We start from the raw sequence: 26,016 nt of genomic DNA, 5'->3' as shown, positions 1-26,016 counted from the left end.
AAATGTTTCGTCTATAATCAGCGCTGCTTCTGGTATAGCTATTAGTACTTCTATTTCTATCTCCATTCTCTCTTGAACTTCGCTCACTACCGCGCTGAAACTCTCTTGGCCGCGCTCCTTGCGATGAAAACTTTTGATGCTATTGCCTATTAGGTTGATTAGTCTGCAGTGTTCGCAAAAAATCGTTACTCGAATTAATTAGTTGTGTATTTTCATTCGACTGGATGGCAGAAACCGGCGGCTCATTATCCTCCTCCTCAATTCTCGTGACTGCTTCAATGTGTAGTGCTCTTTCTAAAGCTTTGTCTAAAGTCATATCCGCTTTCATTCTCTTTCTCAGGTCGAGTCGCACCTGACTATTTTCTATGCCGTCGAGGAATCCCTCAAAATGAGATGTTCTCTTATCTCGTTATACTCCTGAGGGTATGCTTTCAAGGCTTAAGTTCGCAAATCACCGAGAAAATCTGTTAATTTTTCACCGGGCTGCTGGACTCTCATAGCTAGCCTCCCCCGGAACACTACTGGTTTCTCATTATAATGTTGTCTGAAAGCCTTTACGGTCTCGTCATAACTCTTTTTAGTGTCCTCCAAAAGTGTACGATAGAAATCAATAGCCGACTTTTGTAACCTTAACGCGAAATAATGCGGCCGTTCATCAATTTCGGTCTCGGCGCCGTTTACTGTTTGTTTTCTTTGACACTTTTGAAGTTCTGACAAGAGCTCAAAGTGTGTCACATAACTTTCAAAATCATTTGGTCCAGTAAACGGTTCCGGTAACAGCGTTTTTGAGGAGTGCCGCGCCATCCTTATTTTATTTAAAAGCTGTTGTTATTCAAAATATTTCACCAATTCTGTTCGAAACTCGAACTATTTTTCCGACACTCTAGTTAACAGCTTTTAAATATAATTGAAACTCTAATTCCCTCTACAATAAATGCAAACAAAACTCGAGGTTTAATGCTTGAGTTTCAGTCAAACTAAGTCACATTAAAATACTGATGTTTGTGAACGCTATTTTATTATCAAATAACATGTACGCCCTGATTTATGCTATTCGAATTTTTAGGGAGTACTCACTTGAAAGTTCCAAGACGGCAGTTGTTCTTGTCGAATCCCGACAGCAGTCCACAATTCCTGTTCCGGGTCGTGATGTTAGGACGTCGAACTCAAGTTTAAAAGTTGGTTTTCAAACAAAAAATAGATTTCTCTCGGAAATTAGTACAACGCTCAGTTTTATTGGGTGGTGGGTTTCCATTTACTTTTAATCTCTGTCGCCACTATTGCAGCCGCCCATGCGAAATATGTATTATCTTTTGTAATTGAGCGTGGTACTTGTTTAAATTACAAGGATTGAAGTTTAATTAATAAGTAGATAAAAGCGGAAGAGAATGCTTTCAAATAAATGAAGATCTAATTGAGTGATTAACTCTGAAGGCAGGTTTATTGTTCAATGAATGAGTTTTATCCTCAGTTTTGTCCGTACCCAATATCGGTTCTATCACCATGGTAAATTAACCAAGTAAATACTTATATGTCACACTTGTTAGTATTGCTCGAAGCCCGAGCTCTGTCTATTTCAATCTGTCGACACCTATCAAGACTGTGTCAGTCATTAATCAAGTAATAAATTAAAATTTAAACTAAATCTTTGACCCTGAAACCCAAGGTTTTTAATACACCTTTTTTTACGTACCTGTGACACTCACACTGCCCACCTCTCAATAAGAATAGAGTGTGCCACTCACTCGCATGAAATCAAACAAATTTTACAGCTCTTGATGCATGAACGTTTTAAAATACAAAAAGTTTGTACTTTTCATATGAAAAGTTTAGGTATCAGTTTTCGTCATTCATGACTTTCTCTGCCTCGTCCTGCCCAAAATTGCTGTACGCTTCTCGCGCCCCATCGTGCATCAGTATTTGGTATGCTCGATTATGGGTCTTGAAAAACTCCTCGTCTCCACCAGCATCAGGATGCGTCAACAAGCTCATTTTGTGGTAGTGTTTTTTGATCTGATCTTTTGAAGCAGAAAGTTCGTTTTTTCTGAGATTTAAAATACAGTCAAAATTGTACAAAAATTCCATGCCTAATAAACGAGGCGTTATCTCAATTCTGGTCACTAAAAATTTAACTCTTATTTCACATGTAAATTTCTGAAGTTGAACTTGAATATCTGCTGACCCCATAATAGGCATTTTCCCGTTGTTGGCAGCTATTATAATTTTATTGCACATTCTGATCTGGCTCGCTTCCCTCAATTGCTTGTAGAGTGTGTCGCTTATAATATAAACACTACTTCCACTATCAATTAAGGCCACTATCAATTTGGCTTTTATCATTTTTTTGCAAACAACGCCTCCCCTGGGCTGTTTCCGCCACGCAAGGTTTTTACGTAGCAGGCTGAAAATGAAGCCCTGCCACTTCCAGCTAGTTCTCGTTTAGATATGGACGATATCGTTGGAAATAATTTCGGCTCCCACATTCGAAACAATTTTTGCACTCCCTAGATGCATGGTTTCGCTGACCGCAACGGCGACGTTTTTCTTTCTCGAAACTCACCGCTGCCTTCAACTGCTCGGCAAGACTGTCGTGCAATTGATCTCGGCTTCTGTTTTCACCTCCCGGTGTTAGCGAACGCGCTCTATTTTCGTAAATGTTTCATCTATAATCAGCGCTGCTTCTGGTATAGCTATTAGTACTTCTATTTCTATCTCCGTTCTCTCTTGAACTTCGCTCACTACCGCGCTGAAACTCTTTTGGCCGCGCTCCTTGCGATGAAAACTTTTGATGCTATTGCCTATTAGGTTGATTAGTCTGCAGTGTTCGCAATAAATTGTTAATCGAATTAACTAGTTGTGTGTTTTCATTCGACTGGATGGCAGAAACCAGCGGCTCATTATCCTCCTCCTCAATTCTCGTGACTGCTTCAATGTGTAGTGCTCTTTCTAAAGCTTTGTCTAAAGTCATATCCGCGTTCAATCTCTTTCTCAGGTCGAGTCGCACCTGACTATTTTCTATGCCTTCGAGGAATCCCTCAAAATGAGATGTTCTCTTATCTCGTTAGACTCCTGAGGATATGCTTTCAAGGCTAAAGTTTGCAAATCACCGAGAAAATCTGTTAATTTTTCAACGGGCTGCTGGACTCTCATAGCTAGCCTCCCCCGGAACACTACTGGTTTCTCATTATAATGTTGTCTGAAAGCCTTTACGGTCTCGTCATAACTCTTTCTAGTGTCCTCCGAAAGTGTACGATAGAAATCAATAGCCGACTTTTGTAACCTTAACGCGAAATAATGCGGCCGTTCATCAATTTCGGTCTCGGCGCCGTTTACTGTTTGTTTTCTTTGACACATTTGAAGTTGTGACAAGAGCTCAAAGTGCGTAACATAACTTTCAAAATCATTTGATCCAGTAAACGGTTCCGGTAACAGCGATTTTGAGGAGTGCCGCGCCATCCTTATTTTATTTAAAAGCTGTTGTTATTCAAAATATTTCACTAATTCTGTTCGAAACTCACCATGGTAAAATTCGGTTCTATCACCGTGGTAAAATAACCAAGTAAATACTGATATGTCACAATTGTTAGTATTGATCGAAGCCCGAGCTTTGTCTATTTTAATCTGTCGGCACCTATCAAGTTTGTGTCACTCATTAATCAAGTAATAAATTAAAATTTAAACTAAATGTTTGAGCTTGAAAGCCAAGGTTTTTAGTACACCTTTTATACATACGTGTGACACTCACAATTCCAAAAAAAAATTGCAGTTCACATTTGAAAATTCCATGAATTATAATACAAATTTTTGGATTTACAGAGACCTTACGAAATTATTTTGACATCTCAGAATTACACAGATCAACTCACGATTTTTCTCAAAACGGCTAATTTGCACGAAACAAATTTCTCTTAAAAATCATTTACTTTCAAAGATAATCGAAGGGGATAGTTAAAAATAGGAAACAGTCGCAAAAAAAAACAATTTGGCACAGAGGATTTTTTAAGGTCTGTAATTCATTCTATATAAAAAATCATTTCTCTGAGTTTGCTCATTTTCATTAAAAGCATAAAGCGTGACATCGAGAGTGAAACGACAGAGCCTGCTGACGACCCCTGAGATCCCTTTGCTCCTGCAATGGAATCGAGGATTTCAGGAAAAAAAATATATTTGGATTGAGCAATTATTCATCTGTTGGATGAAAAAGTTTTCATCGAAATAAAAAACATGTCGATATGCATCTGCTACATCAAATCGAAAATGTATAAATATTCAGATGTAAAATTTTGTAGATAAGACTGTAGATATGTAAAATTTCGTTTTAAATTTCCTTGAAAGAGTTATTTTAGTGATTTGCATTTTATTTTCTGGCTTTTCATTTTAGCATTTTGTATTATTTATAACCTGACGATGAACTCAGAGTTCGAAAACGTTCGTAAGAAAGTTTTAAATTGACAATTCTTTTTAAATCTTGAAAAAGTTTTCTTTGGAAATATGCATAATTGAAATGTTACATTAATTGGATTGAGTTTTGCACAGCAAAATTGGGTTCTAAGTGAGATAAAGTCTAGTCCTGGGAAGCCTTCGGCAATTTCAGCTCAGCCTCGTGCGCAAGCGTCCTGGGCGTTGACCTCTAATATCCTTAGGCTTCCCAAAACTATACTCTTACATATACTTAGACTTGAGGTATCAAAGTCTAAGCAGCACAGGAGCGAAGCTTCTCTTAAAGGAGGGCAAAGTCATGAGCGGTACCGTTAGAATTATATACAGTTTTATTAGAGTATATATAAGCGTTGTATATAGGATCGTCAACCAAAGTAATTGTTCAAATTGCTAAATTCCATTATAGTGAGCATAGTGAATGTTTTGTTAATTTTACATGATTAGACTGAAGATCGGCTGAATTTTAGTTGGTCTAAATTGTATTAAAATAAAAGTACTTACAGAGGAGCGCATTGCAGACGCCATCGGTAACCCCAAATCATTCATATACCTAAAACAACGACTTGGCATAGCCATCCGGAAAGGGAATGCGGCTTGCAAAATGGAGAGCATCCATGCCAGCAGCAACCGTTAGCACTCACACCCATACGACCCCACGCCTCACTCATCCTCCCCTTTCGCCCTCTGGCGCTCGCTAACCTTTATAACTCCTCCCCTTTTAGACGATTTCCCAATTTCGCTTGCGCAGGTTTCGCACAGGGCCCAAGGCCCATTTTGTTTTGTACCTGTGGTAATTCGCCTTTTTCCTGTTCTTACGGAGAACGTCTTTATAAAATTCTGTTTTTGGTCCACTTTTAGTCAACTTCTCTAACATTTATCGAAAAGGGGTATAGAAATGTCAGAAGAAATGCTCTTCAAAAAACGTAGGGACTCTCTAATTTTGCGATTTGATCGTTTACTTTTAATAACGAGTGTAGGGGGTCTTAAAGATTCTTTCAATCAGATAATAATTCATTGCGGCGAGAATCATTACACTAATATGCACTTCATGAGTTTAGTTTTTTATTAAACTGAAATGAGACTGATAGACTAGGTACAACCATTTCACTGGAATCAGGGCTTATGTTTCTGTTGTTATTACTTGTAAATCAATGATGTGTTTAAAGCGTGCGTGTACCATCTATTAAGTGTGAAAAAATATGATCTACACCAGCTGTAACGGAGTGAAAATAGATGGACACATGTATATCAACAGTTATTGTAGATAATCTCATGGAAACGGGCATCGAAATACTTGATGAATCGGTTGATAATAATGCAACGCAACATTCACAGCAACTGGAGGGCGTTATAAAAAACGAAGAAATTGCGTTTGCTGATGAAGTTAGTAACGATGGACCAGATGAGCGGGAAGAAGAAGAAAGTCACAGTCCTCCTGAATCAAGAAATTTTATGTTTTCTGTAGTTATGCCTTCGTACGATACGCTTGAAAGAAAATTTGGTGCCGTTAGTCAAACAAATGAGCAGATTCGTGCTTGTTTCAAAGGCGTTCATTTTTACGGAATACATTTATCCGACAAAGCTAAACAGATTCTCTTGGATAGAATGGCAGTGCAAGAAATGGCTCTTACGAAATCTCTTACTCATGTGGTAGCAGGTACATACAATTTATGGCAAATTTATGAATTTTTTTAAAATAAAATAGCTCGAATGAAGGTTTGTTCATCTCAACAAGAAAGAATTACCGGAAACCGGTTTTCAATAATACGTGTATTAGAAAAGTGTTTATTTTTCAATTACAGTCTCAACCATAAACTAAATGTCATGTTTTCATTTTAATCTCCCGTATTATAATTTTGACTTCCAATATCCACGCTAAGAAGTAATAAAAATAACATTTCTTATTGAATAGTAATGACCTCTCTAATGACTATAAGTAACTGCTGATCAAAAAAACTGATGTTTAGGTAAAGATGTTGGCCTTTACAACGCAGAAGTGGTTAAAGCGGGTGAAATGAATAAACTAGTGGTTTACGAGGACTGGGTAGAAATGTGTCAGAAGTACAACACCCTACTACCTCCTCATGCGTACCGAGTGCAAAGGAAACGATTGTTTATTGGGAAGAAAATATGCTTGTCAAAATTGTCCGTATCTGATAGAAAGCGTCTTCATTTTCTGATCACCCATTATGGTGGAATCTGCACTCTGAAATTGGATCGAACCTGTACGCATTTGGTTACAGGTGAGAATGGTCAAAGGGTAGCCCAGGCATATCGCGCCAAAGTAACTATAACTCAAGGACTTTTTTGAAACACCACCAAAACTGGCGTCAGTGAAGCAAGCTGATTAGTTTGCTTCTCTGACGTCCGGCCACAGCACCACCAACACTACACATTCAATATTAACTGAAGGCGGAACACCGCACAACTTTTATCCGACGACCTTTAGGTGAGCGTGCTATTTTTACATTATAACGTGCATAACAACAACACATGATTTGTAACTGGGGCATAAAAACTTTGGGACGAACAATAGATATAAAGGATCTTATTAGAGATTTTAAAACTTCGATAACTACAAATGCACGCGGAGGCTATGCAAATGCGGTAACTGTAACCCACTGAAAAATTAAGAACAATAGAGTAAAAATAACTGTAAGTCCCGTTGTAATTTACAGGAACTTGAACCAATCTGACTTTCTTGAACAAATGTTTGAGATACATGTATCATTTTTAGAGCTCGAGTTCGAGATTTTATTGGCCATTTTTTCCACAAAAGACTTTTTTGAAAAAGAACTCCTGCGGGCTTCAAAATATCGAAAGCCTGATATGCCAGATCTTACAATGTCAGATTGAAATCCTAAGCTAGAAGTTAAAAATTTTATAAAGCGTGGTTTGGTTACCTGACTCTGGAGAAACCGCTTTAAATTTTTGGCGAAAATCTCAAATGACTTCGAAGTTTTCTACCAATTCCAGAATTTCGGATTGACTTTATCAAAACTAGAGCCACAAAACTATACGCATTCAGGTCTATGGAGAAAATTGATCTCACGTCGCAAGATAAGTATTGCACGGTCTGTTCAGTATAATTGTTTTGGAGTGGCAATTTGTGCAGAATTTTCAACAGAATGTAAGCAGGTTCTTCGTTGATCTATTTTAAACGTTTTTCTGCGTTCTTTTGTTAAATATTGGTTAGTATTGGAAAATAGTTTGTATAGCTAATTAAGTAGTTGGCTGAGGCGCAGATCAATTCCTTTAATTGCTCTCAAAAGAAGTTTGTAGCAATTACATTAGTCCTGTTGGTCTTTCTTATGCGATTTTTCGCTTGACCGATTTTTCGTCTCACCCATTTGACTTTTCGTCCTTAAGAACGGGATAAAAGGGATAAACAGGTAGCGCCCAGAGGGCGTTAAGTTTCATTAGAGGCCCTTAGCCGCGTTTAGTAGTCCTTCAAGTTCATAGTTTGCTGAAGCTTCTGGGAAAACCGTAGTTTAAGGTTAAAAGGTCTCTTTTTAGGAATGTTTGAGCCCAAATTGTGAATTTTATCGTGTTGGACCGGACTAAAATTGAGGCTTGTTAAATTTTTTTGAAAATGTTTGTCATTTTTTGAGTTTGTTCAGCCATATGTGTCAAGGAGTCTCCTCCAAAGTTTGATAATAGGTTACTGCATAGTTTTTAGTGGTAAGGGAATGGTTTTAACATCACAAATTTCAGCATTTTTTTTTTACAAAACTAGATTTTTTTTTCATTTTTGGCAGTAATTATTTATGATTTTCTGGAGCCAGGGACCAGTAACTTTCTTAAGAGTTGGATAATAATTACTGAAAAATTTTCATTGGACATGGAAAAGTTTTCAACTTTATAATATCAGAAATTTAGCAATTTTTTTTAAATTTGCAGTTTGTAATTTTTGCATTTTTTAGGTTTCTCCACCTCCAAAGCAAGGAACCTCCTCTGCGATTTCGTTATAGTTAACTGCAAAGTTTCTATTTGTAATGGAATGTTTTTCAAGATTGTAACATCACGGCTTTTGGCAATTTTTTGAATAAATTGGGAATTTTTTCGTTTTCGATTTTTTAAAATTCTTTTATGTTTCTCAATCCTCAAGAGCTCAGGAACCTCCTCTCGGGTTTGATAATTGTTTACAGTACAGTTTCTAGACGTAATAGAATGTTTTTCAAGATTTTAATATCACGAATTCAAGCAATTTTTTAAAAAAATATTTGCAATTTTTTCAACTTTTTGAATATGTCTGAAATCTTTTGATTTTTCCGACACAAGGGGCCTTGTCTAAGGTTCGAAAATAACCTTTTTGTATCGTTTGTAGTTTCAATGGAATGGTTATCAATATTTTAATAGCTCGATTATGAGCAATTAAAATTGTGCATTTTATCGTGTTTTTCGTCATTTTTCAAAGTTTTTGTTGGACCGGACTAAAATTGAGGCTTGTTAAATTTTTTTGAAAATGTTTGTCATTTTTTGATTTTGTTCAGCCATATGTGTCAAGGAGTCTCCTGCAAAGTTTGATAATAGGTTACTGCATAGTTTTTAGTGGTAAGGGAATGGTTTTAACATCACAAATTTCAGCATTTTTATTACAAAACTAGATTTTTTTTCATTTTTGGCAGTAATTATTTATGATTTTCTGGAGCCAGGGACCAGTAACTTTCTTAAGAGTTGGATAATAATTACTGAAAAATTTTCATTGGAGATGGAGAAGTTTTCAACTTTATAATATCAGAAATTTAGCAATTTTTTTTAAATTTGCAGTTTGTAATTTTTGCATTTTTTAGGGTTCTCCACCTCCAAAGCAAGGAACCTCCTCTGCGATTTCGTAATAGTTAACTGCAAAGTTTCTATTTGTAATGGAATGTTTTTCAAGATTGTAACATCACGGCTTTTGGCAATTTTTTGAATAAATTGGGAATTTTTTCGTTTTTTTGATTTTTTAAAATTCTTTTATGTTTCTCAATCCTCAAGAGCTCAGGAACCTCCTCTCGGGTTTGATAATTGTTTACAGTACAGTTTCTAGACGTAATAGAATGTTTTTCAAGATTTTAATATTACGAATTCAAGCAATTTTTTAAAATATTTGCAATTTTTTCAACTTTTTGAATATGTCTGAAATCTTTTGATTTTTCCGACACAAGGGGCCTTCTCTAAGGTTCGAAAATAACGTGTTGTATCGTTTGTAGTTTCAATGGAATGGTTATCAATATTTTAATAGCTCGATTATGAGCAATTAAATTTGTGCATTTTATCGTGTTTTTCGTCATTTTTCAAAATTTTTGTTGGACCGGACTAAAATTGAGGCTTGTTAAATTTTTTTGAAAATGTTTGTCATTTTTTGAGTTTGTTCAGCCATATATGTCAAGGAGCCTCCTCCAAAGGTTGACAATAGGTTACTGCATAGTTTTTAGTGGTAAGGGAATGGTTTTAACATTTTAACATCATAAATTTTAGCATTTTTTTTTACAAAACTAGATTTTCATTTTTGGCAATGATTATTTAAGGTTTTCTGGAGCCAGGGACCGGTAACTTTCTTAAGAGTTGGATAGTAAGTACTGAAGAGTTTTCATTGGACATGGAAAAGCTTTCAACTTTATAATATCAGAAATTTAGCAATTTTTTTTAAATTTGCAGTTTTTAATTTTTGCATTTTTTAGGTTTCTCCATCTCCAAAGCAAGAAACGTCCTCTGCGATTTAGTAATAGGTTACTGCAAAGTTTCTATTTGTAATGGAATGTTTTTCAAGATTGTAACATTACGGCTTTTGGCAATTTTTTGAATAAACTTTGGAATTTTTTCGTTTTTTTGATTTTTTAAAATTCTTTTATGTTTCTCCATCCTCAAGAGCTCAGGAACCTCCTCTCGGGTTTGATAATTGTTTACAGTACAGTTTCTAGACGTAATAGAATGTTTTTCAAGATTTTAATATCACGAGTATAAGCAATTTTTTAAAAAAAATATTTGCAATTTTTTCAAGTTTTTGAATATGTCTGAAATCTTTTGATTTTTCCGACACAAGGGGCCTTCTCTAAGGTTCGAAAATAACCTGTTGTATCGTTTGTAGTTTCAATGGAATGGTTATCAATATTTTAATAGCTCGATTATGAGCAATTAAAATTGTGCATTTTATCGTGTTTTTCGTCATTTTTCAAAGTTTTTGTTGGACCGGACTAAAATTGAGGCTTGTTAATTTTTTTTGAAAATGTTTGTCATTTTTTGAGTTTGTTCAGCCATATGTGTCAAGGAGTCTCCTCCAAAGTTTGACAATAGGTTACTGCATAGTTTTTAGTGGTAAGGGTATGGTTTTAACATTTTAACATCACAAATTTTAGCATTTTTTTTTACAAAACTAGATTTTTTTTCATTTCTGGCAATAATTATTTAAGGTTTTCTGGAGCCAGGGACCAGTAACTTTATTAAGAGTTGGATAATAAGTACTGAAAAATTTTCATTGGACATGGAAAATCTTTCAACTTTATAATATCAGAAATTTAGCAATTTTTTTTTTAAATTTGCAGTTTTTAATTTTTGCCTTTTTTAGGTTTCTCCATCTCCAAAGCAAGGAACGTCCTCTGCGATTTAGTAATAGGTTACTGCAACGTTTCTAGTTGTAATGGAATGTTTTTCAAGATTGTAACATCACGGCTTTTGGCAATTTTTTGAAAAAACTTTGGAATTTTTTTGATTTTTCAAAATTCTTTTATTTTTCTCCATCGTCAAGAGCTCAGGAACCTCCTCTCGGGTTTGATAATTATTTACAGTACACTTTCTAGACGTAATAGAATGTTTTTCAAGATTTTAATATCACGAATTTAAGCAATTATTAAAAAAAATGTTTGCGATTTTTTCAAGTTTTTGAATGTGTCAAATTTTTTGATTTTTTCCGACACAAGGGGCCTCCTCTAAGGTTTGATAATAAGCTGTTGTATCGTTTGTAGTTTCAATGGACTGGTTATCAATATTTTAATAGCTCAATTATGAGCAATTTTTTGATAACATTTAAAATTTTTTCAAATTTTGGAAAATTTGTATCATGTTCCAAGTTAATGAGTCATTGAGCCATTAAGTTTAATTGGAGGCCGTTAGCCGAGTTTAGTACTCCTTCAAATTCTTAGTGTGGTGAAGCTACTGGGAAGGTCCTAGTTTAAGGTTAAAAGGTCATGTTTAGGAGTTTTCGAGCCCAAAACTTTGCGATTTTTCGTGTTTTTTGTCATTTCGAAGTTTTCGTTGGTCTAGCCTAAATTGAGGCTTGTAAAATTTGATAAAGGTCTTTTGTAGGACATAATTACTTTTTATGACCATTTTAAGAGCTATATGTTTTGGTACTCAAAACAAAAACCTAAGTTTATCCTAAATTTCACAATCGTTTTTCAAGTTTTTTTGAAAAATTGTGTCATTTTTAAGTTTTTTCAGCCCTATGTGTCAAGGAACCTCCTCTAAAGTTTGATAGGTTGCTTCATGATTTTTAGTGGTAATGGAATAGTTCTTAACATTTAAACATCACAAGTTTTTGACCAACCATAAAATTTTTTAAATTTAATTGTCATTACTCGAGGTTTTCCAACCCCAGCTGCCAGAAAACCACCTCCTGGGTTTGATGATAATCTGAGTTAGGGTTTGATGAGTTAGGGTTTGATGAGTTACTAAAAATTTTTTATTGGCCTTGAAAAAGTTTCCAACTTTTTAATACCGCAAATTTCAATTTTTTAACAAACTTGTAATTTAAAGTTTTTTGAAATTTTTAATATTGTTCGTTTCGCCAGCCTCAAGAGCCCAGGAACCTCATGTCTGGTTTGATAATTGTTTATTGTACAGTTTCTAGACGTAATGGAATGTTTTTCAAGATTTTAATATCACGAATTTAATCAATTTAAAAAAAGATTTAGCAATTTTTTAAAGTTTTGAATATTTCTTAAAGCTTTTGAATTTTCGACACCAGGGGCCTCCGCAAAGTTTTGTTGATAAGCTGTTGTATCGTTTCCGGTATCAATGGAATTGTTATCAATATTTTAATAGCTCGAGTTTAAGCAGTTTTTTGATAACATGTAAATTTTTTCAAATTTTTTGGAAAATTTGTATCATGTTCCAAGTTCATGGGTCATTGAGCCATTAAGTTTCATTGGAGGCCGTTAGCCAAGTTTATTAGTCCTTCAAGTGCTCAGTGCGGTGAAGCTACTGGGAAGGTCCTAGTTTAAGGCTAAAAGGTCATTTTTAGGAGTTATCAAACCCATAATTGCAATTTTTGGTTATTTTGTTGGACCAGCTTAAAATTGAGGCTTGTAAAAGTTGATAAAGATCTTTTGCGAGACATAGTTACTTTTTATGACCATTTTAAGAGCTATATGTTTTGGTACTCTAAATTAAACCAAAAATTTTTACAAATTTTCACAATTGTTTTTCAAGTTTTCTGAAAATGTTTGTCATTTTTTTAGTGTGTTCAGTCCTATGTGTCAAGGAACCTCCTCTAAAGTTTGATAGGTTACTGCATAGTTTTTAGTGGTAATTGAATATTTTTTAACATTTAAAACATCCCAGTCTTAACCATTTTTTGATAAAACTTGCTATTTTCTTCATTTTCGACATTTATTCTCGTTTTTTAAGATTTTCCGACCCCAGTTGCCAGAAAATCTTAAGGGTGTGGTAATGAGTTACTGAAAATCTTTTATTGGCTATAGAAAAGTTTTCAACTTTTTAATATCACTAATTTTTGCAATTTTTTTAACATTTCAAGTTTTTTGAAATTTTTGTAATTGTTTGTTTTTCCATCCTCAAGAGCCCTGGAACCTCCTCTGGGATTTGACAATAGGTTATTGCATAGTTTCTAGTTGTAATGGAATGTTTTTCATGATTTAAACATCACGACTTTCATTAATTTTTTTTTAAAACTTGCATTTTTTTTGTTCAAAAGGTTTTTCCTGCCTCAAGAGCCCAGGAAACTGCTCTCTGACTTGATATTAGTTTACTGTATAATTTTTAGATGTAATAGAATGTTTCTAATATCACTAATGTAGTCATTTTTTAAAATTTTTTGAAATTTGTATTTTTTAATATTTTTGAAACCTTTTGATTTTTTTCCGGCACCAGGTGCCCAGGGACCTCCAAGGTTTGATAGTAAGCTGCGGTATCGCTTTTAGTGTTCAGCCTAAATTGAGGCTTGTAAAATTTGATAAAGGTCTTTTGCACGACATAATTACTTTTTATGACCATTTTAAGAGCTATATGTTTTGGTACTCAAAACAAAAACCTAAGTTTATCCTAAATTTCACAATTGTTTTTCAAGTTTTTTTGAAAAATTGTGTCATTTTTGAGTTTGGTCAGCCCTATGTGTCAAGGAACCTCCTCTAAAGTTTGATAGGTTGCTTCATGATTTTTAGTGGTAATGGAATAGTTCTTAACATTTAAACATCACAAGTTTTAGCATTTTTTGACCAACCTTAAAATTTTTTGAGTTTAATTGTCATTACTCGAGGTTTTCCAACCCCAGGTGCCAGAAAACCACCTCCAGGGTTTGATGATGAGTTACTAAAAATTTTTTATTGGCCTTGAAAAAGTTTCCAACTTTTTAATATCGCAAATTTCAATTTTTTTAAACTTGTAATTTCAAGTTTTTTGAAATTTTTAAAATTGTTTGTTTCTCTAGCCTCAAGAGCTCTGGAACCTCCTCTGGGGTTTGATAATAGGTTATTGCATAGTTTCTATTTGTAATGGAATTTTTTTCAGGATTTTATCATCGTTTTCAGCATTTTTTTGAATATACTTGCAAATTTTTTTCAAGTTTATTTTTTTTAAGTTTACCCAGCCTCAAGAGCCCAGGAACCTCCTGTCTGGTTTGATAATTGTTTATTGTACAGTTTCTAGACGTAATGGAATGTTTTTCAAGATTTTAATATCACGAATTTAATCAATTTAAAAAAAAATTTAGCAATTTTTTAAATTTTTGAATATTTCTTAAAGCTTTTGAATTTTCGACACCAGGGGCCTCCGCAAAGTTTTGTTGATAAGCTTTTGTATCGTTTCCAGTATCAATGGAATTGTTATCAATATTTTAATAGCTCGAGTTTAAGCAGTTTTTTGATAACATGTAAGTTTTTTTCAAATTTTTTTGGAAAATTTGTATTATGTTCCAAGTTCATGGGTCATTGAGCCATTAAGTTTCATTGGAGGCCGTTAGCCAAGTTTATTAGTCCTTCAAGTGCTCAGTGCGTTGAAGCTACTGGGAGTGTCCTAGTTTAAGGTTGAAAGGTCATTTTTAGGAGTTATCGAACCCAAAATTGCAATTTTTTGTTATTTTGTTGGACCAGCTTAAAATTGAGGCTTGTAAAAGTTGATAAAGATCTTTTGCAAGACATAGTTACTTTTTATGACCATTTTAAGAGCTATATGTTTTGGTACTCTAAATTAAACCAAAAATTTCTACAAATTTTCACAATTGTTTTTAAAGTTTTCTGAAAATGTTGTCATTTTTTAGTGTGTTCAGTCCTATGTGTCAAGGAACCTCCTCCAAAGTTTGATAGGTTACTGCATAGTTTTTAGTGGTAATTGAATATTTTTTAACATTTAAAACATCCCAATCTTTAGCATTTTTTGATAAAACTTGCTATTTTCTTCATTTTCGACATTTATTCTCGTTTTTTAAGATTTTCCGACCCCAGTTGCCAGAAAATCTTAAGGGTTTGATAATGAGTTACTGAAAATCTTTTATTGACTATAGAAAAGTTTTCAACTTTTTAATATCACAAATTTTTGCAGTTTTTTTAACATTTCAAGTTTTTTGAAATTTTTGTAATTGTTTGTTTTTCCATCCTCAAGAGCCCTGGAACCTCCTCTGGGATTTGACAATAGGTTATTGCATAGTTTCTAGTTGTAATGGAATGTTTTTCATGATTTAAACATCACGACTTTCATTAATTTTTTTTAAAACTTGCATTTTTTTTGTTCAAAAGGTTTTTCCTGCCTCAAGAGCCCAGGAAACTGCTCTCTGACTTGATATTAGTTTACTGTATAATTTTTAGATGTAATAGAATGTTTCTAATATCACTAATGTAGTCATTTTTTAAAATTTTTTGAAATTTGTATTTTTTAATATTTTTGAAACCTTTTGATTTTTTTCCGGCACCAGGTGCCCAGGGACCTCCAAGGTTTGATAGTAAGCTGCGGTATCGCTTTTAGTGTTAATCAAATGGTTATCAATATTTTATTTGCGCGAGTTTAAGCAATTTTTTGATAAAATTTAAAAGTTTTTCAAATTTCCGGAGATTTCTTTTCAAGTTCCAAGTTTATGGATCATTGAGCCATTGAAAATATTTAAGTCTTGAAATAGGTATAATAGGTAGTCTCTTGTGACAATGAAGTGGTTCTGAAGATATTAATATCACGAATTTCAAGATTTTGTTAAAATTGGCAATTGTTTTTGAAATTTTGAATATTTTTTCCTGAGTTTAACGATCATTTCTGGTCAGCGAAACTTTTTAATTCTTGTAGATGGTTTATATGACAGAATCCCAGAGACAAAAAGTCGTTTTTTTAGGAACAGTTTTCTCATTGTGAAAGTTGGTTACTTTTCTTTTAAGTTTTGCACTTTTCAGTTTTTCTCTATGATTTAATTACTAACAAGGCTAGAAGACTAGAAGTTGCAGCGTCGAATCTCATCATGGAAATTATTCCTAGCTCTCTCTCTCTATCTCTCTCTCTCTCTCTCTCTCTCTCTCTCTCTCTCTCTGTCTGTCGGTCTCTCTCTCTCTCTCTCTCTCTCTCTCTCTCTCTCTCTCTTGTTCACGTTTTATCTCAGATGCCGCACTTCAGCTGCTCTTACCGCTCGCTGGTCGTTTGAGAGCAATTCGCCCGACGTTAGTCGGTTTTGTTCAATTAAATCAATGCCGGGGTCATCCGGATGTTTTTTTTGTTTTAACAGATTTTTTTACCAGGTTGTGTTTGTTCGAGTGTTTTGAACTGAAAGCGATAGGTTTCACGTTGACTTGCCTTACTCAGTTATATGACGTGGCAATCCATAGCTTAAGTTAAATTGACGCAAGGTCAGTAATTTGAATAGGAAAGGGTGAGAGGGTTTTAACTAACCCATATGCCCTCACCACCTACTATTTCCCCCATTACCCCTCATCTTCAAGATTTTACCCCCAAATTGTTTTCCCGGAGACTCTTTCGGTTTAATTGTTTCATTAGTCTTGCGGCTATCTTTTTATGCGCCTATCACTTGAGCAGTTTTTGTCTGGTACTCTGACTTTTTGTCCTCAGAAAGGGAATTAACTGGTAAGGCCAGAGGTCATTAAATGCTTGTTGAGTGCTCGCCGAGCTCTACTAGTTTCTACTAGTTTCTAATAAGGATATTTTCAGAAAACTCCTCAGAATGGTTAATTTCATGGCTTGGAGGTCAATTTTGGGACACATAAGACCCTCTCTTTAGAGGCTAAACTTCTTCTTAAGCTTAAGCTATCTTCACCAGTCGTTTGAGAGCAATCAGTCTGACGTTGGTCGTTCGTGTTTAAGTGATCTCGAACAAAGTTTTGAGCAATTATATTAGTCATGTGGTCTTTTGGCTTTTATATACGATTTTTGCTTGTTCTGGTTTTTGTGTGACCCTTTTAACTTTTCGTCCCCAAAAACAGAATAAACAGGTAACAACCGGGGAGGGTATTAAGGGCCTTAGAGCATTTCGGACTCAAAGTAATTCACCAAAACTGGGCGGCTCCCTTCACTTGAGCCCCCTTCAACACCCCCTGCCCCCCCCCCCCCCCCCAACTCGCCTCCCATCCCCTGCACATCGCTCCAGCCGTAACGCTGCGCTCACCCTATGCCCCTTCAATAAAGCTACAGCTAGTCTCCCTAAACCGTAGCTATCTTCTGGCGAAGACCACCGCTCTCCAGTCGTTTGAGAGCGTTTCTCCCGACGTTATTCGGTTATATTTTAAATAATTGTAATCAAATTAATTCAGTTTTTCAACTCGCTTTTCTGATGCCCTACTTTTGCGAACTGTTCACAATGTATCCACTGTTACTTTCCCCTGATTCATATTATGTAAACTCAATTGGCTTTCTTTATGGTAGGAGTTAGTGAGGGTCGCAAATACGAGAAGGCTGTGAAGCAGTCTTCACACATAGAAGTAGTGGACCCTGATTGGGTTACGAAATCTATAGCTGGACGACAAACGCTCTCTCCTAAGCAGTTCAACCCGAATCGTCTAGTCGACAGTGTGGAATCCAACTATTTGCATGCAATTGATTCTGTTCTTACTGGTGCTTTCCTGGGCAAAACACAGTTAGACCTGAACAGTTCATCCCATTATGGACAACATATGTCTGGTTTGGTCACTAAAACGGCACTAGGAGGTCCTGGGCGCAAAAAGCAGCTTAAAGATTCAGCGGGTAGATTCAAGGGGTCAAATTTGGGGCCCAAATCTCCGGGAATGTTGACAAAAAAGAAGCTGTCGAAGAATGCAGCTAAACCTGGGGGGTATTTTGTAACGGGTTAGCTATTCGTTGTTTTTAGGTTTCATTATTAACAAGTTTTGGAACGGTCCTCCTGTGAACAACATTTTTGCAGTTATTCGTTGTCTTTTTCAACAAGCTAACGCGTGAGTTACAATGATAATAGTTTATTTCTCTAATAAGTGTATCGGACATATGCAAGTACGCCAGTGAAGAAGCCACTTTTTTCAAAGAAAAATTAGTTCACTATTTTAGAATCAATTTTCTCGGATCATTTTCTTTAATCAGTATTTACTCAAAAAAACTATGGTTTTAGTAAAATATTTATGCTCATCAAAAGATCTCTCAAGCTTATTAATGAATTAGAAATTAATTTCGAATTCAATTTGCCATTTCGTCGAGCAGTGAACATAATAGATGTTAAGTTTATTACGTAATTTAGGAGGCAGCCTTCTGAGTCTACAGAAGAACCACCCACAACCGGGAGCGTCTGGAGCATCGTCAACAACTTCAAACCCTCTTTCGCCCCCTGCATCAAACGTCGTAATTCCACCCGGTTCCAAGTTCCACGCGCACGATCCAGAGCAGCACATTCCATCCGAGTGTTGTCTGGTCGGGTGTCGATTCCTGGTAGCAGAGTTCGAAAACTTAGCTACACATCAGGAAGTGGAGATGTGGAAGAAAGTCATTGATAACTATGGTGGAACTGCAAGTGGTCCGTACTCTAAGATCACGCATGTTATTTGCACAAGTCAAAATAGCAAAGTTTACAAGAAAAGTATCCACGATTGCAAACGAATAGTGACCCCATATTGGTTAAACGAGGTCGTGAAAAGGAAAAGTAACTTTGCGCCTGATGAGGCGATTTACTTTCCTGTTGCTTTTCCTCCAACCAGGAGTATCCTACAGGGAAAATACATGTCGATTTGTGGGTTTTCTGTTGAAGAGCGTGAAAAAATTAAACTAATATTCCACACTTTGGGTGTTAAATACTCCCCGGCTTTCAATCAAAATTGCTTCGCTTTAATTTGCCGAGAGCTAAATAACGAGAAAGTAAGAAAAGCCCAAGAGTGGAGCATTCCAATTTACAACGTCGAATGGCTGTCAAATTTGTTGATTCGAGGGAAAGTAGCCATCGAAACTTCATCATCAGCAATCTACCAAAATTACGATAAAGAAGATCCATTCAAAATTGACGTTCTGTCTTATAGAGAGCTTCATAAATTCATGACTGCTTGGCTCAAGCCTTTAAAAGTTAATCCTGGCGAAATACGGAAAAGGTCTGCGTATTGGGATTTTTTATTGTTGAAGCAGAAACAAGTTTCAGACGACCCCTCTAGTGCAAGCTTGCGGAAAATGAGACCGAACACGTCGGAAGGTGGTCAACCGAAGGAGTATGTATTGTTCCCCCCTTCAAGGCCCCTTGATCAAATGCCCAAGGTTGTGTTTACTGGATACGATTTGCCTACTCTTGAGAAACTGAAGATGAAGTTATTCTCTCTCGGTGGCCAAACTGCGCTGACAATGGCTGATTGTACTCATGTATGCGCGCCTACTGTTATGCGAACGGTGAAATTCTTGATTGGTGTTTGCACGGTCGAGCATTTTGTGACACAGAAATGGATCGAAGATAGTTTTGACTGCAAGTGGTGGCAGAATGAGTCGTCCTATGTTCCCGAGAACATTCAGATCGAAAAGTTGCTTGGCTTCCGTCTCCTTGGTATGTTGTTAAGCAAAGAGAATGTAGAAATATTACCTGTTTAATTGCTCTCAACATTTTAGCTATTATATTAGACGTGTTGGTCTTTATGCAATTTTTTTAATACCTGCTTTTAGTCTGACCATTTGACTTTTCGTCCTCAAAAACGCGGATAAACAGGTAACTCTCGGAGGGCATTAAGTGGCTGAGCAGCTCTCTCAGAGCCTTATGCCTTAATAATCTCTACGTGATTCACCGAAAATGTTTTGAGGAGACTATTTCACTCAGCCCACGCCCTGCTTTCCACTCACCCTACCCCCCCCCCCCCCCCCCCAACACTACACTGTCCACCCCTCTACCTCATTTGGATCCCCTGTCGTCCAGACCTCCCAATCTAAGCCTCCCCTATCGGTTGACCCCCTTCCTTTCCGCCCTCCCCCTAATGCTAGCATCACTAAGCCCCATCTAATTACCGAAGTCAGGTCGTTTTAGAGCAATCCGCCAGACTCAGTCGGTTATGTTTGCATAGTCATTTAAGCTTATTAGCCTCATCAAAAATTTATAGAACCGAGATATTCGCTTTCTGGGGTTTTTGAATTTGCGTCCAAACGATTTTTATTAGGAGATGCCAAAGATGGATGATCGTGTAACTACTCTTGAACGAAGTTCCATGCAATTATAAGTAGTTGTGTGTCTGTGCTTGGCTGTTATAACCATTCGATATTCTTCACGTCGCTAAACTCAATTTTGCGTGATCTAAAAGTTGTCATCATTCACAATTTCAACTATCTGAATTCAATTGGTAGGAGTTATTAATAACAGGCAAATGAATAGTACGCCAAACTTGATTTCATTATTTCACTTTAAATGTTATTAGTGGTCTTTAATAACCTGTAGTGAACTCATTATACCCACTTGCAAGTCACCACCCGTACACGTCCCATGGTCCCTCTAGACATAAGCACGTTTATATAGAATTTAGACCCCACCTTTCGTTTGGTGGCAATTCGTACGACGTTAGTCCGTTATGTTTTTATATTATTTTGCCTGTTTTTGAAATTTTGGTAGTTTTTTTTTGAATTTCCGCCCTGCTTATCTCTTTTAGTCTAAGATATTAGTCTCGGGGCTCAGAAGTATATCGGATGTCAAGTCTTTCGTTTTGGTAGCTTAATTTGTGTTTGCTTAATTTGCATCTAATATTGTCAAGTTTTGGCTGTTTTGGTTAATTGTATTTTTAAACCTTCGTTATGCATAATAGAATTTTTTAAGTGAGCTCATAGCCGGATTGACTGATTAGTTTTCTGATTATACACCATCTACTTAATTCTCTAATTGACCTCTAGCACTTTAGATTACTCGAGAGCCTTTCAAGATCAACAAAGAAAGGGTTGCTATAATGATAAGGCATCGCGACCGAAATAAATTTGGCAAACTTTTTCAGATTTTTTCTAAATGGGTTTTTAATTGCCGCCGTCAGCCTCTCAACGGCTATTATTTAGGCGGTCTCCGTTTTTAAAAAATTCGCATTACTTTTTGATCACGTTTTTCGTTTTACATAAGTCACGATTTTCACGTTTGACTTCTGACTTGCTTCACTCACTGTTTCAACTCAATGGATTTTAAATTCTTTCACGCATTCAATTATACAATGTAGTGTTTACGTTCAAAGTCAAAAGATCAAAATTAAAAGAGACGGGATTAACCGATAAAGCCCGGTCATTAAGTCATTGATAATTAGGTTATTAATAGCCGCCCTCATGTTCTCAGCCGGCTATTGTAGCGCTCCTATTTTTTACAATTCAAAGAATTTGAATTGTATTGGGGCGCTGTCTTTTTTTTTAAGATCTGTTCACGCATTTTCATGATTTTTGAAGTCAAATTGGAGTAGTGATTTTGGTCGCGCTGAAACAGGAAATGGAGCGAAAAAGCGAGTGGTTTTACGGCGTGAAATTTTTTTGCTCTAATTTTAAAGTAGAGTGAGAAAATGGTGTTTGAACAAAAATTCGCTTTCTCGCTAGTGGTTTTTTGTTCACATGCGGCAATTTCACTTTGATTTTTATTGTTTTTTCGATTTTTTTGGATCGGGTTTTTTCTAAATGGTTTTCCCTATCTATTATGAACGAAATTTTCATTTCTCGCTAGTTGTGTTTTGTTCACATGCGGCATTTTGACACCGATTTTTTGTTTTTTTTTTTTTAAATTTTTTACCTGATTTGTTTTAGAAATGGTTTTCCCAATTCACTCATGGTCCGTTATAAGTCGTTTATTGTTTAGTCAATGAAAATTCTTTGAATTGTACATCAGGACTTGTCCTGCTATGTTTTTTTACTTCGTCGAATAAAAAAATGTTTCGCTTTACCTCATTTTGCCGCTTTTTCAACATTTTGCGTGAAGTCTTTTTGACTTCTCTAGGCTAGTTTCTCTCTTCTCTCATTCTGCTAAAAGTGATTTTGAACATCAGTTGCTCAGCAAAGCAATTGCAGAATGAACAGAGTCAGTATAAAAAATTGAAGTCAGAAATAGAAACGGGATAAAGCCCAATTTTAGATGCCCGCTATTTGAACGTCGTTCCTATAAGTCTTAGTTACCATCTCTAATGCTTATTGGTATTGATAGTAGCCCCTGTAGCCTCTCTCTAAGAAACAGAAGTACGTTATGTTCAACTACGAAATGCCATCAAAATAAATCGGATTTAAAAAATGTTTTTGTACAAAAATCATTTTTTTTTTTCAATATCTTCTGTTCTTTCAATCCCAATCATGCTTATTGGAATCAACGGCGGCTATTTTCCGGCAATCTGCCGGGTATGTTCAAAATTCATTAGAGTGTTTGCTAGCTGACATTGGTATTAAGCATATTAGTTTTCAGTTTAGAAGATGAATTAAGTTTAGTTTTAGAATCCAACAGAAACTGCACGCCAAATTAGAACACTTTTGACACTGAAAAAAAAACAAAAGAAATCGGTCAATTCATCTATTCTTTTTTATAGCTGCGAAGCTGTAAGCTGAGCGAAGCTATTTTGCGGTGCTCTTGGTTTTTTTTGTTTCGTCGTCTGACGCTCTTTTTTCGTTTTACATTTGTTCACACAGCAAAGCTGAAAAAGTCAAATTTTCTGAATGACTTCTTCCTCTCACTAACGGCATTTGCGCGCGTGACGTCATTTCTCACTCGCTTTAGCAAAAGTTTTTAGGTTATTTGCGTGATTAGATTTTGATCATACGTGACTTACCTCACTCAATAAAATGACTTTTGCACTTTAAAACTTAAGTTTAATTTGAATTTGTTTAAGGTCAAACGAACTCATATGTACAGTATAGGTCCCTAATAAGAGGCTTCTGCGGAATGAATTTTTTATAACAAGCTTTATTAATTTATTGCTGAATGTTTTTCAACTAGTTTCTTTGAGCGGCGTCGATTTTTTTTTCAATTTAGATCTTTATCTGTTTCTATCTCTATTATATGGCACGCATGTCTATTCTTTCGCAGCTATTCCGGCAATCTGCCGGCTATGTTTTCTTTTTCTGTTTCAATCCCGATGTGCATCAAGCGCGTCAACGATGGCTATTTTCCGGAATCTGCCGACTGACTTGAAGTTGAATCAGAAAATTATCGACTCAGATCTATATGTAATTTTTCTATCTAGATTCTACGACAGGTAATTCTAAGCCATATTCGGCGGGCTGTGTCTAAATGCGACACTTCAAATTCTACGACTTTAAGTATTTCGCTACTCCTTTTGGTGAAGCAGTAAACAACGTTCTGTTGTAAACGTTCCTTTATTTGCACAGGTTCTCTGAAGCGAGCCAAAGAGAAAAAACTTCTGAATGGATACAGGGTATACATGACGCCGGGAGTTGAACCAGATTTCACCACTTTGCAACTTGTCGTGGAAGCTGCAGGCGGAAGAATGCTACGCCTGGAACCAGAATCAGCCAGCTGCTATCCCAACATGCAATCAATTATAGTCTCTTGTGAGAAAGACTTGCCAATGTGTGCAAAGTACATTGGAAGGAACATCGGTGTTTACTCCGTTGAATTGATCTTAGCTGGAGCGCTAACTCAAGAATTAGAACTTGATAGGTTCAAATTGGAACTGAAAGCAAAGACTCTTACTCCCGTTCCCAAGGAAGAGACAGTTTCCAATATTATTGCAATATCCGAACCAGTTGATACTCGTGATAACCGACCCAGTGTCGAAATGGAGGTTGAAGTTAGTCACGTTGCGCAGTCCTCAAGTCAACTGCCAATGCCGACAAACTTTGTTCCAGAAACAGGTACAGTTGTTGAAAAAGCTCCTTATAAAGCAGTAGTGGAATCTGAAGAGACAGAGGAGCGAGATTTGAAAACACCTGTTCCGGAAACAACAAAAACAGCTGTCACAGATATAAAGAAACTACCATTTACGGAAGTGGCTGCCCTTCCGGAGACAATTGTTCAACCCTCTAATAGCAGAAAAATATCAGTGCCTCAGCAAGAAAAGACTGAAGTAAAAAACTTTGAAGAAGTTAGCAAATCTCTCTGCACGATAGAGACGGTGGTTATCAAAACGGAAGCCGAAACTTCAGCGGCTGAGGTACCAAATATTCTGAATGTTGAGCCTGTACAGACGGTAAGCAAGGTTTTTGATCAAAATGAAAATGAACCTATGGACCAATCTGTCAGCTCAAATGTAGTAGGTGGAGCAACAGTTGAAACAACGACTAGTCCTAAAAATGAAAAATGTCAGAAAATGGAAGGCAGTTGAGAAACTTGTGTGATAAAAATACGAGTAGATGTTTTAGTGTGTATAAGATTGCAAATGATTAGTTTTCAAATCTGACTTTGTATATTGGCAAATTGGTTTTTAGTTTGCCATAGTTTATAATTTCACAAAAGTTTATTTTGTTTCTGATTAGATTACTTCGTGTTCATATAAATCTTCTTGTGTTTGATATTCATAAAATGAAATTATTTTTCCGATCTTTTTATATGAGAGCTGGGAATTGACGTGTCATGTCTTTACGTCCAATTGGACTTTGTGGTTTTTAGTCCTAGCATTCCCCTATACGTTTTGCTTTCCGTTGCATAATGAGTCAGCACCCACTGAATCATTGTGCTATTATGGAACGTGACCTTGGGGATTGCAAGCAAATTTGCACTCATTCAGCGAGGCTAAAATGCGGAAACGATCCTATATAACTGTGTCCCTTTCTTGCTCTGGTTGACTTCCCCTTTTTCAAAGGTTGATTTCTGCTAGGCTTACATCGGGCTCAGTTTCCAATTCGGTTGAGGAAAAATGAAACACCTTCTGTGAAAATTTTTTCTCTGAAACTCAGCTCACATTTTGACGAAAATGTGGCCCAAAATTGGTTTGTATTACCGTTGCAGAAAGACAAAATTATCGTAAACTACTTGCAAAGCTGTTCGCAATTATTCTGTTTCGGCGACCAGAACCTTATTATGACCCCTATTTTTATGATCCCAATGCCTATTAATTGATATTATATAGCACGTTACTATATAAGAAATGGCATGTGCGCCTGGTTGCGGTTAAATATATGCCCACTTAGCTAGAGACCGAAACAGAACATATCAGGATTTTTTTGAATTGATGAAATGCTCATTGGCTAATAGTAATAAGATGGGATCAATTAATTTCATCATAATTAATTGCTCTTTAACGAAGTTCATAGCAATTATTGTAAACGTGTGTGTCTTTTTTATGCAAAATTTTTGCTTGACAATTTTTACTTTTCGAGTGAATTTTAAGCCCTTGACTTCTTGCGTTTCGCGTGATCTAAAATTCTCTCTCACAATTTCAAGCAGCTGGACTCAATTGGCGGCAATTGAATACTAAAAGTCAAATGAAAAGTGCGCCGAAACTGGAGCCATTTTTCACTTTAAATTTTAACAGTGATATATGTTAACCTCTAATGTGGTTATTTGAAGCCCCTTTTTGGACTTCTTGGTACCATTTAGACTCCCCCTGACTGGAGCAGGTTGCAATTGATTAGATCTCCCCCTAGTCGTTTGAGAGCAATTCTTCCGATGTTTAGTCGGTTGTGTCTGACCTTAGTAATTTTGACTATTTTGCCAGAGAGTTGTCTCAAATAAAACAATTGTCGTTCACAATGTATTTTTTTTTTGATAAGACGAACAGTAGAAGTCATTTTTACGGGTAGGTACAACATCAGATTAAAAATTTCGATAATTTCGGATCTATTCTGTCCCCCCCCCCCCAGCTTAGTAAGCATAAATTTTTTATGACCGGCAAGCTCACGTGCTATTTTCTTACAAAGTAACGTGCTATATAACAACATATAATTTGTAACTGGTGGTCATAAAAAACTGGGGGGGGGGCGAAACAGAATAAATCCAAAATTTAAGAGATCTCTTCTAATTTTTCTTCGAATAGTCAACAATAAAACTGCTTTATTGTTCAGTGT

At 35.9% G+C, this 26,016-nt stretch overlaps 1 protein-coding gene across 1 annotated transcript; it reads left to right on the top strand.

Annotated features, from left to right (window-relative positions):
• The first annotated feature begins 5,619 nt into the window (after positions 1-5,619).
• On the top strand, positions 5,620-24,550 carry LOC142349971 (PAX-interacting protein 1-like). The gene is made up of 5 exons (XM_075401843.1): positions 5,620-6,097; positions 6,408-6,683; positions 17,512-17,931; positions 18,335-19,612; positions 23,380-24,550. Exons 1-5 carry the CDS (start codon positions 5,674-5,676, stop codon positions 24,333-24,335), a joined length of 3,354 nt encoding a protein of 1,117 aa, XP_075257958.1. The 5' UTR covers positions 5,620-5,673; the 3' UTR covers positions 24,336-24,550.
• The last annotated feature ends 1,466 nt before the right edge of the window (positions 24,551-26,016 follow it).

This window comes from Convolutriloba macropyga, chromosome 11 (assembly GCF_964194025.1).
Source record: "Convolutriloba macropyga chromosome 11, txConMacr16.3, whole genome shotgun sequence".
NCBI classification, from domain to species: Eukaryota; Metazoa; Xenacoelomorpha; order Acoela; family Convolutidae; genus Convolutriloba; species Convolutriloba macropyga.
The sequence above is the reverse complement of the archived record's forward strand: the minus strand, read 5'-3'. Positions and strand labels throughout refer to the sequence as shown.

Bases quoted from the DNA above. Each gene is read 5' to 3' on its own strand.
- LOC142349971 (XM_075401843.1), top strand. From the start codon at position 5,674: ATGGACACATGTATATCAACAGTTATTGTAGATAATCTCATGGAAACG. The intron at 17,932-18,334 runs GTTAGCTATTCG...TACGTAATTTAG, and splicing joins TGGGGGGTATTTTGTAACGG to GAGGCAGCCTTCTGAGTCTA. The intron at 19,613-23,379 runs GTATGTTGTTAA...TTATTTGCACAG, and splicing joins GCTTGGCTTCCGTCTCCTTG to GTTCTCTGAAGCGAGCCAAA.